Below are 15,226 nucleotides of genomic sequence, written 5' to 3'. Positions count from 1 at the left end.
AAAGCAGTACTATCATTTGTGTCATTAAAGCGCTCAGATGGATCGATCCTGCAGATCACTCCCCTGTGAGCCAGTTAAAGCCACTGAAAGAGGAGAGACTGCTTCAAAACGAACTCTCCTCAGCCCACAATCAGGGATGCAATTCATCTTCAACTGACGGGCATCAGTGAGGTCAAGAATAGACTTATGTCAGAACGTTTTGAGATCACTTGATCGAAATTGTAATATCCAAAATAAACAAGATTGACTTTTCAGTCTTGTTGCCTAAATGTAAATTTTCCCCCATTTAAGATCATGATATCCTTAAAATGAATTTTCAGTATTATTACATAAGTATTATATAATTTTTTACCTCTTCTTTGTAGAGCTTGTTGTTTAATTTTCTTTTATTCTACAGGACAGATAGGTGTCTCTGTGAAATACAGAGTGGTCTGTTTGTTTGTTTTTTCTCCCAGACAATCAGAAAGTCACTTTTCCCATTATTTTGCATGATCTTTCTTTAAAAACCTCGCCCTGCAAAGACAGAACATGTGTTGACTTTAGTTAAATGGCTGAAATAACGTGCAGCATCATTAGTGGATAAGAATCATTTGAATATGTTGATTAATTATATTTGAATGCAAAACCAGATGTGACACTATATAGACTTGTTGTTTACTTTCTAATTCAATGTCCATGATAAAGCTTAGTAATGAGTGTAATATACACACTTTATCATTTTTTTTGCCCACCTTTGCCCTGCCTTCAAGAATCACACTCAAGAGATGATGTTTTGGTGATGTATTTTGAAAAGCTGAGCTTATTATTGATGCAAATGTATGTAAATTAATGTTGCTTTAGCCAAAGAAATATTCGCTATCAGCATTGCTATCATGTTCTCCTCCACTTTATTCAAATATAGTTGTTTTTTTTACTTTGTTTACTCCTGTTAGTTTGGCTTCTTCAAGCCGATAATGACTGTATTTTTTTTTCCATATCAATTTGCATTAAATTATTCTAATGAAGTACAGGTGCAGGTGATGTAAAATAGTATAATTTATGCATGGTATAATCCACTTGTTTATACTGATTCTCTGGTGCTACAGTTATTCTTAATTAGGTTAATGTATGTGTATGTGTGGGGAGAGCGCACGTGTGTTAATAAAGACTGGATCAGGTCCATTTACAACAATTGGGTTCTTATTGTGAGAGAAAAAAAAATCGAAGTTTATACCATATACTGTGCTCTTCAGTAATGAATTTACAATTTGCATGTTTTATTCCTGCAAAACAGTCTAAATGAACAAAACATGAATAATGAAATGTATTAACTAATATAAAATGACTTTAAGTTAGTCCATGTTGATTTTGAGTTTTGAAAATGTTTCATTGGAAAAAAAAAATGCATGCAATTTTCATATCTGTTGTCTTGGTCTAATCCTATATGGCTAAGATTTTTAAGACCTTAATGTTCTGTGAGTTTCTTTTTCTTAAACGCTTCAAAATTCTGAATTATGTCTTTTCTTTATACATAATTATCACAGTAATACACTTACAATAAGATTGCTAAAATCGCTTACCATTATTTGAGCAAAGCCCTTATTTGTCCATTGACAAATTCTATGGAAACCTAGGTACTTTAATGACAATGCAGTCAAATGATTTTAAACCCTATGTGAGTGGAAATTACATTTTCTGTTGTATTTTACAATATGTCAGAGATGCTGTACACATAACCTAAGGTGTATTGAACCTTAAATGATTATGTGCCAATAAAAGCGTCATTCTGGAATAGTTCTGGCAATCTGTATCTTACGGTGGCCGAGAGAGCTCAACGCGCTGCAACTTCAGAAAACACATGCAAATAGACAAAACACCAGCAAATCAAGAAAACATCTTCATCATTTTGACAACACATGCGCTGCAAATCCTCACAACACATGCAAATTGAGAAACGCTGCAAATGCTCACAACACATGAAAATTGAGAAACGCTGCAAATCCTCACAACACATGCAAATTCAGAAACGCTGCAAATCCTCACAACACATGCAAATTGAGAAACGCTGCAAATGCTCACAACACATGCAAATTGAGAAACGCTGCAAATGCTCACAACACATGCAAATTGAGAAACGCTGCAAATCCTCACAACACATGCAAATTCAGAAACGCTGCAAATCCTCACAACACATGCAAATTCAGAAACGCTGCAAATCCTCACAACACATGCAAATTCAGAAACGCTGCAAATCCTCACAACACATGCAAATTAAGAAATGCTGCAAATCCTCACAATATTATTCTTACTGACATTTTTATTTTGACCTGGTTTTAACAATTAATGAAGCATTGCGAATTTATTTTCATTAACCTTGAAATGATATTTAGTTCAGGATAAGTTAGCCATCTTACATAATAACGTTAATCGTCTAATTTGTCATTATTAATCAAATAATATCCAAAAGACAGAAATCATGCAATCAGGGTGTTAAAATAAACAACAACAACAAAAAAACACTCACCTTTCAGTTCACCAACAACTCAACCAATAGCCACTGCACAATAAGCAAATCCCAGCTGGTCCGTCACTTTTTTTGGGTCCCCTTGAAACATTTCCATTGTGGTCCATGCAGCGCGTTTTTGTGAGGATTTGCAGCATTTCTTAATTTGCATGTGTTGTGAGGATTTGCAGCGTTTCTCAATTTGCATGTGTTGTGAGGATTTGCAGCGTTTCTCAATTTGCATGTGTTGTGAGCATTTGCAGCGCATGTGTTGTCAAAATGATGAAGATGTTTTCTTGATTTGCTGGTGTTTTGTCTATTTGCATGTGTTTTCTGAAGTTGCAGCGCGTTGAGCTCTCTCGGCCAATTTAAAAACTTAAAATATGTAGTTGACAAGCAACTAGTTACAAAACAATTAACACTTGAATAGTAAAAATGGAATTACTTTGTTTTCCTGCATGTAAATGTGATTATTAACTGACATAACTGAACATATAAGGCTTCCAAAGACATATAATACATGCTTAAATGAAGATTTGTTTTCCAAAAGAAAATTTAAGGGAATTGAAGTAGAGTGAATGAATAAATTTACGGTCATTGAATGAATAATGTTTTATGTAATCTATAAAAAAGTAACGTAATCTGATTATGTGATTCTTAAAATGTAATCTAATTACAAGTACTTTATTTTTGGAATCTGATTATGTAATCCAGAATGTAACATAATCCGGCCTCCTAAAAAACATCAACAAAGAACAGTTCTTGTATGAGAAACACATTTCCTGTGACTAATTGTATAATAATATGGGGATCGCATCTGCAGGTATGCTGACAGAAACCTCTCATTAAAGCTTATCATGATAAATAAACCGTTGCACACTGGTGGTGAAAAGCTTTTATTTAAAGCTGTTGTTGGATCACACTGTCGTTGTGTTGGCGTAGCTTAACGTCTGGCACCATGTCTAAAAATCGGTCTTTACAATCACATTTCATGAAAAAAATATATAAAATCACATGCAGAATTGCAATTCTATGGCATGTAGTGGTTTGTGTAACCAGTTTGAGGCAAAGAGATGAAACGACAATTTCCAATTAATTTATTTATCTGCGATTTACTGTAAACCATCTGAAAGAACAAACACATTTTCTTCTAGTTTATGTACAAGGTACGACAATAAACCATGTGAACTGGATCCACCATCAGGAGCTGCTTCTGTATGTCTCTATACATCTGTCACGTTTGTTTCTCTCACCGTCTGCTCGCCATCTGAAGTCTCTTCAAGTTTGTCTGAGATGGACCACCTGATGATGACTGTGATGAAGGTTTCTAGGTTTCTGTTCATGGACCCTTGATGTTGATGGACTTCTTCCCGCCAACCAGGTAAAGAGGTTGAGGCCTAAAGCAGTTTGAAGGATCACAAAGACCAGGGGCGCCCGGAGGTCCTCTGACTCCAGGGTTTCCTGGGGTTCCTGGCACACCGGCGTCTCCTCTGGCCCCGTCCTGACCGTCCTTACCGATGCCAGGCTTGCCAGTTGCTCCTGGTAGGGTTTTGAAAATGTTGATGTAAGAAGTCGACAGTAACATAGTACCATTTTTTTATTGGATCTTCACAAGGTTTAGCATTTCGTACCTTGAGGTCCGGGTTCTCCTGGAATTCCTGGAATTCCAATTCCGTTATCGCCCTTATTACCTTTTAGTCCAGCATCACCTACAGAAATACAGAAACGGAAACATTTTAGACAAAGAAGTCAATCACATTGTGACTCTCCATAGGCAAAACACAATCTAGCAGGATGGCACAGCAAATTTATTTATGTAGCACATATCATAAACAACAGTAATTCAAAGTGTTTTACCAATAAAACAATTAAAATAAAATAGACACTTAAAAAGATGCATAATACATTAAAAACAAAAAGCAATGGCTCAGGCCTTAGTCAGATAATCATAATCAGCATCAGATAATATTATGGCACTTTTATGTTTACATATATGGGGGGTATATATATAATTGATTTAAATATTTATTATTATTTATTTAGAATTTAAGGTACATTAACATTCAAATTTTTAGGGTCAGAAAGATGTATTTGAAAGAAGTTTATATATATATATATATATATATATATATATATATATATATATATATATATATATATATATATATACAGTATATATTCAAGGCTGCATTTATACAGTAATATTGTGAAATATTAAAAAATATTTTATTTAAAAAAAATAAAGACCTGTTTTCAATGCGTATACATTTTCAAATGTAATTTATTCTTGTGATGCAAAGCTGAATTTTCAGCATCATTACTCCATTTTCAGTCCTTCAGAAATCATTTTAATATGCTGATTTGCTGCTCAAAAACATTATTATTATTAACATTATCAATGTGTAAAATTTTTCTGATGCTTAATGTTGATATTTTGATAATTTTTTTGTTCAAAAGAACAGCATTATTTGTAATAGAGATCTTTTGTAAACATCTTTACTTTCATTTTTAATGCATCCTTGCTGAATTAAAAGAGGAATAATTTAAACCAATGATTTTCTATCAGTAGAACATAGACAAACATCTCTTCTACATAGGTTTACTAGGCCAACATTCTTTTGCTTTTCTTTCTGGTAATAGTGTAATTTTACTCGCTCTGACATATGAATCTGGAGCATTTTAATATTTGGTTAGAAAAGAGGTGTTTGTTGGGCCATAAAAACTTGGCAATGGTTTAATTGTGCAATGCTAGCACAAATACACACTGTAGTACTGAACACAAAAGTGCTGCAATCACACCTCAGTCTCTGGCCTGAATTAATGGTAAAATACTTATATATAAAGCTCTTGTAAGGGACCCGGGAAACCTCTGTGAGACTGCTGACATTTATAAACTCAAAAACCCTGCTAGGCACGAGTGTTGAATACTAGAATGTGTTCTGCATTTATAAACATCAGTAAACGTGCTCTCATCCTCAGAGGTTCTGCAGAAATAGCTGAGGTAGATTGAGATGCTGTCTAATTATTTTCTAATCATTACTGTTATTGCTTCTCAATCTCTGTCTCATTAGCAAGCGTAGCATTCCTCCTCGGCTCGCTGGCAATTAGCGCCGACTGCACTCACTGTACAACAGCCTGCGCTTGTGAGGACAAAAGAACTGCAGTGCTAAACATTCTGGAGGCTGCTACCCTTCAGTGACCAGCGACTGATGGAAATCAACATGTGCTCGCAGTTTTAGCCTGTAAATTCTGCCTGAGGCAAAATCCACTCATGAAATATTATAAAAACGGCTGATTCATGCAGGGGTATTCAGTTGTGCACATTATATGATATTAAGGAAGTATAGCATACACCATCAGCACGATGTGGATTGCCAAAGAGGATATTAACAAATGCGTTCAACTTCTTAAACTACCCATCTTTTTTTTTTTTTTGGTAAGTGTTAAGGAAGCACTGTATAATTATACTTAAATATCATAATCATTAGTATCATTGGGTTACTTTTTATTTTTTCTGTTTTCAATTTTTGGTAAAATTGTTTATCGTTTTTATTCATCTTTATGTTAGTTTTAATTTTAGCTGTTTTAGTACATCAGATTTATCTACATGAAAACGAGAAATGCTACTTTGACAACTAGTTGAATTAAAATAAGTTTTAGTGTTTTATATTTTAATTTCTTTCAGTTAAAGTTTATTTTATTCCAAGTATATATAATAATAACCCTGACACACACACACACTTTTTGATTTAAATTTTGTATTTCAATTTTTATGTTGTAATTTAAGTTGTTTTTGTTGTTGTTGTAGTTGAAAGATTAATAACAGAATTTACCATTTTTATTAAATGGTAAGTTATCTCAATGATAAACTGAAAAGAAAATGAACAATAAATTTAACTATTTTTCTTCTAATATATATTAAACACATTCTAAACTAGTAAAAAATAGGCTAAATAAAATTTGCACAAAATTACCATAGTCCTCACAAAATCATGGTAATTATCACAATTATCCATGGTAACAGAAATAAAAAAATATATATCACAGTATCTTAAAAATGCAATATGAATGGCGCAAGACATTCAAAAACATGGAAACAAAAACATATTTAAAGCATAAAAATCTAAAACTCAACTTCAGTGTGGACTACTAGTCGACTATAATCAGACAATCTAAACTATTAGCATGATGCAGCTGAAGCTTAACTCAATATTTCATAGTTATGAGTGTTTAATATTGAGAATTCATACGCAATAAAAAAAAACTAAAAAAAAGTTAGCAATCAAAGACTCGGCGTTAAATGCATCCTCGAGAGCTCAGCAGTAATTGAGCTGACAGCAGAGCACTAATTGGGACAGTAATATATGGTTCAGAGATATCAGAGGAAGTGAGATTCAAACTAATGGTACCTTTGACTCCTGGTTTTCCAGGAAGACCGTAGTATCCTTGAGGCCCCTTGGGGCCCATGATTCCTCTGGGTCCGGCTTCTCCAGCAGGACCTGCTGCTCCCGGTGGTCCAGGTGGTCCTATGGGTCCTGGAGTTCCAGGGGCTCCAATGGGAAGAGGCTTCTTGGCTACTTCCTTCTTGTAGGCATCTAAATGTTCTGTTTGATACAATACAATGTTATACTGTAGTGGCCATTTATAAAGCAAAATAAAGTTGATGTTGGTGATTTAAAGTGATTATTAACTAATGAAATGTCATGCCTTCAACAATAGCAGAGCAAATTTCACGGATCTTCTCGTCACTCATCTTGGGCCCCTATTAAAGTAAATTGAGAAAAACATCAGCAACAATTGCAGAGCAAACATTTCCATTCAAATATGAACAATGTCAAAGCGACGCACTCACAGGTAGTCCTCTGGGACCAGCGGGTCCTGGTTGTCCTTGTTCCCCCTCCAGACCTCTGGCTCCCTGTGGTCCGGTCAGACCCTCATGACCCGGCTGTCCTGGACGACCATCAGCTCCTGTAGCTCCTCTCTGACCTTTCTCTCCATGCTTAGATCAAACAAGAATATATATATAGATATGCAGTGCCCTCCAAAAGTATTGGAACAGTAAAGACACAATTGCTCTGTTGGCTGTGGAGTCAAGACATTTATAAATATGATTAAAAGATGAATATGAAACAAAACTACACAATGTCACATTTTATTATTGGGCGATTCAACAAATAGATGTTTTACCAGCTAAGAAGTTCAGCACTTTTAGAGTTTCATCCCTCTATCTGATGTGAGCATAAGTATTGGAACAGTTGTCTCACAGGTCTTTCTAAGTGATCAGCTGTGTCCTGTAGCATTAATTCTTCAGATATTAAAAGCAGGGAATGTGTCGTATCAGTTATATCCATTACTTCTGCATTCTGAATCTTGCATTCGATGATGACACACACAAACCAGGATGAAGAAGAGGGAGCTGACTTTGAGAGAAACGCAAGCAATTTGGATGTTAAAAGAAAAGAGGAAGTCAGTTAGAGCTCTAGCAAAAACAAAGGGCATGGAGAAATCAAGAGTTTGGAAACCACCAGCGACACCAGCAACCAACAACGACCTGATCGGCTGAGAAAACAACAGTAGTTAATGACAGACAAATCATAAAAGCTGTGAAAATGAATCCTAAAAGACGTGTCTGTAAAATCACCAACAACTTCCAGAAATCTGGGGTGATGCTCTGACAATTTACTGTCCTCAGGAGACTTTGACACAGAATTACAGATGCTACACAGCAAGATGCAGACCTCTGACCAGCACCAAAAATAGAAAGGCAAGATTAGAGTTTGCAGAAAAGCACAAAGGTGAGTCAGAAGAGTTTTGGAACTGTGTTTATGGACCGATGAGACAAAGATGAACCTTTATCTAAGTGATGGGAAAGCAAAAATGTGGAGAAAAAAAGGGAACTGCAATGATCCCAAGCATACAGCCTCATCTGTAAAGCATGGTGGAGGTGGTGTCATGGCATGGGCATGCATGGCTGCCTCTGGAACAGGCCCTCTCAACTTTACTGATGACTTAATGTATGATGACAATAGCAGAATGAATTTGGAAGGGTACAAAACCATCTTGCCTACCAATATTTAAGAAAATGCTACCAGATTCATTGGGAAGTGCTTCATATTACATCAGGACAATGACCCAAAACACCCTGCCAATTCAGTCAAGGAATTTATAAGGGCAAAGAAATGGAAAGTCTTGGATTGCCCAAGTCAATCTCCAGATTTAAATCCAATTGAACATGAATTTCACCAGCTGGAGAGGAGAGTAAAGGCAGAAACTCCCCAAAACAAGCAACAATTGGAATTGGCTGCATTAAAGGCTGGGAAAAGTATTTCAAAGGATGAGACCAAGAGTCTGGTAATGTCTATGGGTCACAGACTCACTGCTGTGATTGTGCGCAAGGGATCTGCAACTAAATAATAGCTTTTAATCTTTTATATCTGCCTTATGTTCAACTGTCCCAATACTTCTGCTCACATCAATGAGTGGGATGAACTCTAAAAGTGCTGTTCTTTTTATTTGGTAAAACATGTATGTGTTGAAACGGCTAATAATAAAATGTGACATACTGTAGTTTTGTCTCATATTCATCTTTTAATCATATTTGCAAATGTCTTGACTCCACAGCCAACAGAGCAATTTTATCTTTACTGTTCCAATACTTATGGAGGGCACTGTATATATGAAAAGTTAAATTAATTTTTTAAACCTATTACTGATTTATTGCATTTATTGTACCTATATGAAGTCATTTTGTGGTTGGGGGGGACTTCATTTGTAAAGTATGTATTTTATGAGAAAATGTTGGAATAAATAAAAAAAATAAAAATTAATAGCAGAAAATGCCATTATTATTTATTTATTTATTTAATGGTTCACTAATTAAATAATAATTGATAGATTAACTGTAAAAACAATGGTTAGATTGATCAACAAATCGAATTATTAATTAATTATTAATTAAATAAGTAAATAAAAATAATAATAGTTTAATATATATATATATATATATATATATATATATATATATATATATATATATATATATATATATATATATATATATATATATATATATATATATATATATATATATATATATATGGTGCAATTTGTTACAAAAAAACAGGGGGGGGGGGGTGCTTTTGAAAACTTTTTATAGGCATAGGCTATAAAACTCTATTGGCACAGGCTGACCCAACTACACTGTTTTTATTATGACAGAAACTGTTTTAATGTGATTACAGTTTAATAAAAAACATTGTACGTTATTTCCACGGTTATTCAAACAACTAATAAATTATATAGAGAAAGCGAGCAAAGAACACAGTATAAACGGAGCTTTTTGAAACTCCAAATCAGTTAAACCATTGCATCGCAAAATGATCCGCTCCAATCGGATCGTGCATCGCGAATCATTTGATTCAGATTGGGACTTAAAAGCACGTATCGCGAATCATTTCATTTAGTTCGGGACGTCGCAGCATATATGGAAAAATATTGGAAAAAATAATTTATGAAAGAAATTTATAAAAATTTTTAATGTATTTATTTATATATTAACATTTTATTTTAATGTATTTTTTTTGTACTTGGTTATAAATGCATTAGATTTTTTAGTTTATTATTTTTATTTTTTATTTAGTGTTTATGAATGATAGCACACTTACCTCACCCTTGATGCCAGTAATACCCGGAGGCCCCTGTAAACCATTAATCAAAAACCATCACACTACTGTACACATACTGAAATTTCATAATTAGAGGTTGTGACAAGTATGCTGCTATAAATATTGCGAACCTCATCACCCTTTATGCCTGGTTCTCCTGCAACACCTGGATCTCCCTGTAGAACGATGAGAGAAAAAAATTGACACAGCACTCATACAAGTGCAGGAAGCAGCAGGAATCTACGCAAAATAAATTAACAAAATCTATTTTTAAAGCTTGGGCTCCTAAATATTAGATCACTCGCACCCAAAGCAGTTATTGTAAATGAAATGATCACAGATAATAATTTTGATGTACTCTGCCTGACTGAAACCTGGCTTAAACCAAATTAATATTTTGGTCTAAATGAGTCTACTCCACCGAGCTGCTGTTATAAACATGAGCCCCGTCAGACTGGTCGTGGCGGCGGTGTGGCAACAATATATAGTGATATTCTCAATGTTACTCAGAAAACAGGATACAGGAGGTTTAACTCATTAGCAATACTTCTGCTTAATGCTACACTGTTAGATATGCAAAAGAAATCTCTCCTATCTCTTGCTCTGGCTACTGTGTATAGACCACCAGGGCCATATACAGATTTCCTAAAATAATTTGCAGATTTCCTCTCAGATCTATTGGTTAATGTTGATAAAGTGCTAATTGTCGGAGATTTTAACATTCACGTTGATAATACAAATGATGCGTTAGGACTTGCGTTTACTGACCTAATAAACTCTTTTGGAGTCAAGCAAAACATCACCGGGCCCACTCATCGTTTTAATCATACGCTAGATTTAATTATATCGCATGGAATTGATCTTACCGATATAGATATCGTACCTCAAAGTGATGATGTTACCGATCATTTCCTTGTATCGTGCATGCTGCGTATTACTGATATTAGTTATATGGCTCCGCGTTATCGTCTGGGCAGAACTATTGTTCCAGCCACCAAAGACAGATTCACAAATGACCTGCCTGATTTATCTCAACTGCTCCGTGTACCCATAAATACACATGAACTAGACGAAATGACTAGCAACATGGGCACTATCTTCTCTAATACATTAGAAGCTGTTGCCCTCCTCAAATTGAAAAAGGTCAGAGAAAAACGTACTGCGCCATGGTACAACAGTTATACCCATTCTCTCAAGAAAGAAACTCGCAATCTCGAGCACAAATGGAGAAAAACTAACTTGGAAGTTTTTAGAATTGCGTGGAAAAACAGTATGTCCAGCTATAGACAGGCTCTAAAAGCTGCCAGGGCAGAGCATATCCGCAAACTCATAGATGATAACCAAAACAATCCAAGGTTCTTATTTAGCACAGTGGCTATATTAACTAATAAACAGACACCGCCCGATCTAAATATTCCCTCACAGTTAAATAGTAATGACTTTATGAATTTCTTTACTGATAAAATAGATAACATCAGAAATACAATATCAAATGTAGATTCTACTGCATCTAGTATTTCAGCTTCATTCATCGCACCCAAAAGAAAAACTGCAGTGCTTTACAACTATAGGACAGGAAGAGCCAAATAAACTTATCTGTGCATCTAAACCAACAACGTGTTTATTAGATATGTGCCCACTAAACTACTGAAAGAGTTGTTACCTGTAGCAGAAAAACCGCTTCTCAACATTATTAACGAACCAGGTTACGTATGTAACCCAGGTTCCCTGAAGGGAACGAGAGCTGCGTCGGAAGACGCTAGGGGAACGCCATCAGCGTAACCGACGCTCTGAATATCGTCTACACCTAGTCCGATAGAAGGGCGAGGCGTCACGGGCGGAGTGACGTCACGACCAGGAAGTATATAAGCACGTGAGGCAGAGCCCGCGTCAGCTTCATGTCATGAAGCAAGCGCTGGCAGGGATGCCGGAAGTATGGCTGCGAGACGCAGCTCTCGTTCCCTTCAGGGAACCTGGGTTACATACGTAACCTGGTTCGTTCCCTTCCAGGAACGTCGAGCTGCGTCGGAAGACGCTAGGGGAACGCTATACCAACGCCGCCAGACTGACAAGTCCCTGCCTGATGTCAGGCCAAGAGGACAGAAGAGCCTGTAGTGGCTCGGATGTCGAGGTCGTAACCTGGCGAAGTCAGGGGCGTGGACTACCCAGCAGCGTCGTAGATGCCCTGATCGGTACATCTGTCCAAAAAGGCCTTGAAGGCCGCCATACCTCTGGTTGAGTGCACTCTGACTCCCACGGATGGGCAAGCCCAGAGGCCTCGTAAGCAAAATTGACAGCATCCAACATCACTTACTAAGAGTGGGCTACCAAGCCCTACCCTCTTAGGCGGACCAAGGCCCTCGAGCAGTTGGTCCGACTTCCTCCACAGGGCAGCTCTGTGGATGTACGTGCCCAGTGCTCACACTGGACACATATAGTTGTGCCTCTCCTGGCCGGGCTCCCCGAAGGGAGGAGGACAGAGGCCTGGAGTACGACCGGCTGTGGTATGACCGTTGGAACCTTCGGAACGTACCCCGCACAGGGGTAGAGAAAGACTTTCGCCAAACCGGGCGCACAGTCAACATCGAAGGGGCCGCAGACAGGGCCTGAAGGCCACACACCCTCCTCAGAGAAGTGATGGCCAGCAAGAAGACGATCTTGATGGTGAGGAGTCCATCTGTTATCTCCTCGATAGGCTCAAGGTGCTCGCACCGAACCTCAGAACCACAGCCAGGTCCCGAGTCGGGACGCATGATCGTACCGGAGGCCTCAGCCTCAGCGCACCGGAGGAAACGTGTAGCTAGGGGGTGTCTGCCCACTGACTGGCCACCGCTAAGGGCGTGGTACAAAGAGATAACTGCCACGTAGACCTTAACAGTGGAGTGGGTTAACCCTGCGGAGAAGCGGGCCTGCAGGAACTCCAGAACTGCGCGAATCGGGCAGTTGACTGGGTCGAGCTGGTGGTCTCCGCACCAAGAAGTGAAAGCTTCCACTTCCAGGCGTACAGTTTCCTCGTGGAGGGAGCTCTGGATTGGAGGAGGGTCTCGACAACCTCGGTTGACAGACCGGAAACTATGAGTTGTGCCCCCTCAGAGGCCATACCCACAGCTTCCATAGCTCCAGGCGGGGGTGCACCATGGTGCCCCCGGCCTGTGAGAGGAGATCTCTCCTGATCGGCACCGGCCACGGGGTGCCGTCGAGAAGAGAAATCAGGTCCGAGAACCATACTCGGCCCGGCCAGAACGGTGCTACCAGCAGTAGACTGACCTCGTCCCGGCGCACTCTCTCCAGAACTCCCGGGAGCAGAGCGATCGGGGGGGAAGGCGTACGGACGGAGCCTCGGTCTCCACGTCTGTACCATAGCGTCCAGTCCCGGAGGAGCTGGAGGGGCTAGAGAGAACCAGAGGGGACATTGCGCTAACTCTCAAGCGGCGAAGAGGTCCACCTGTGCCTGGCCACAGCCTTCCAAATCTGCTTCACCCCTCGGGGTGAAGCATCCATTCCCCGGGCCTCAGCCCCTGTCTCGACAGGACGTCTGCTCCCATATTCGCACCAGCACGTGGTGATCTCTTGGGTCTGGGAGGAAGTGCCTGCGCACACAGAACACGGCTAGGATCTCTAGCTGGTTGATATGCCACGTAGGTGGCGACCACTCCACAGACCGCGGGCAGGGTGGCCACTCATGACCGCACCCCAGCCGGTGAGGGAAGCGTCCGTCGCTAGCGAAACGCGGCAACAAGGAGCTCCCATCACCGGGCCCTGAGACAAGACTCAAGGATTCCTCCACATGTCTAAGGCACGGACAGCGGCGTGACACTTAGACAGCGCGGAGCAAGTCTCCCCTCGGGGAGACCCCTTGGTCTTGAGCCACCACTGTAGGGGCGTCATGTACAGCAGGCCAGAAGTAGTCACGCTGGACGCAGCTGCCATGAGCCCAAGCAGTCTCTGAAACTGCTTGACAGTGAATGGCTGGCCTTCTCGCACTCTCTTGACTGCCGTGAGGATCGACTCGATCCGAGCAGGGGTCAAACGAGCCTGCATCGTGGTCGAATCCCTCACTACGCCTGGGTAAGTGGTTCTCTAGCTGGAGAAAGCACACTTTCCTCGGCGTTTAGTCTTAACCCCCAAATCTTTCACGTGGGCGAAAACGACACCTCGATGCCGAATCGCCACCCGCTCTGATTGAGCGAGGATCGACCAATCGTCGATGCAATTGAGTATGCAGATGCTCTGCAGTCGCAACGGGACTAGTGCCGCATCCACACACTTAGTGAAAGTGCGGGGTGAGAGTGTAAGGCCGAGAGGAGGAACCCGATACGCTTTGCCCCCAAAAGCGAACCTCAGGAACTCCCTGTGAAAGGGAAGGATGGGTAACTGGAGAGGTCTGTCGTGACAAATCAGTCCTCGGACCTGATTTGAGACACGATCTGCCTGCCAGTGAGTATCTTGAACTTCAGCTTTCTGGCTGAGTGGTTCAGAACCCCAAATCCAGTATGGGCCTCAGCCCCTCATCCTTCTCTGGAACAATGAAGTGCCGGCTGAGCCGCCGGCGTGAACTCCGTGAGGAGGAACCACTCGATGGCTTCCTTCCTTACTAAATTCTCGACTTCTTGTCCCAGAACCAGAGCCTGCTCGGGGGGAACGGAGTCACGCAAACCCCGTTGAACGGCGGAGGTGGCCCATCGAACTGGATGGAATAACCATGCTCTACCGTCTGCAGGACCTAAAGAGACACATCTGGTAGCCGCTGCCTGGCCGCTAGATGATCTACTAAGGGAATCAGTCTCTCGAGACTGACCTCTGGTGTTAGAGATATGGCCAGACCACTGTCTTGCTGCGGAAGTCCGGAGGAAGACGCGGTCTCTGGCGCTTGAGGCGAGGTTCTCAGGCCCGCAGTCACTACCGGCGGGGAATTCTGAGAAAGCACTCGCTGGGACCTGCTGTGCCCTGGACCTGCAGGGTTGACAGACAGATCCCCGGAGGACACCGAGGGGAGACGGTCACCGTGTGCCGCGGTGCAAGCCGCTCCACCCCAGTAGGGGTCGTCCTCCGCAGTCCTGGGGCTCGCCCGTCAGGACCT

The 15,226-nt window shown here is 40.2% G+C and overlaps 1 protein-coding gene across 1 annotated transcript in view; it reads right to left on the bottom strand.

Moving 5' to 3' along the window:
* Positions 1-3,821: 3,821 nt before the first annotated feature.
* LOC306847469 (uncharacterized protein) overlaps positions 3,822-15,226 on the bottom strand; it is a gene marked incomplete at its 3' end in the record, with an annotated part of 32,341 nt that continues 20,936 nt past the window's right edge. Inside the window, exons 30-36 of the mRNA XM_079381414.1 lie at positions 10,278-10,322; positions 10,147-10,179; positions 7,335-7,481; positions 7,190-7,244; positions 6,892-7,086; positions 4,114-4,191; positions 3,822-4,021 (exon numbers count right to left, since the gene is read on the bottom strand). Of these exons, the coding sequence (XP_079237540.1) occupies positions 3,822-4,021; positions 4,114-4,191; positions 6,892-7,086; positions 7,190-7,244; positions 7,335-7,481; positions 10,147-10,179; positions 10,278-10,322 (753 nt within the window). The remainder of the gene's footprint in view (positions 4,022-4,113; positions 4,192-6,891; positions 7,087-7,189; positions 7,245-7,334; positions 7,482-10,146; positions 10,180-10,277; positions 10,323-15,226) is intronic.

This window comes from Barbus barbus, assembly GCF_936440315.1.
Source record: "Barbus barbus genome assembly, chromosome: 27".
Classification (NCBI taxonomy): Eukaryota; Metazoa; Chordata; class Actinopteri; order Cypriniformes; family Cyprinidae; genus Barbus; species Barbus barbus.
This window is presented reverse-complemented; position numbering and strand designations above follow the sequence as displayed.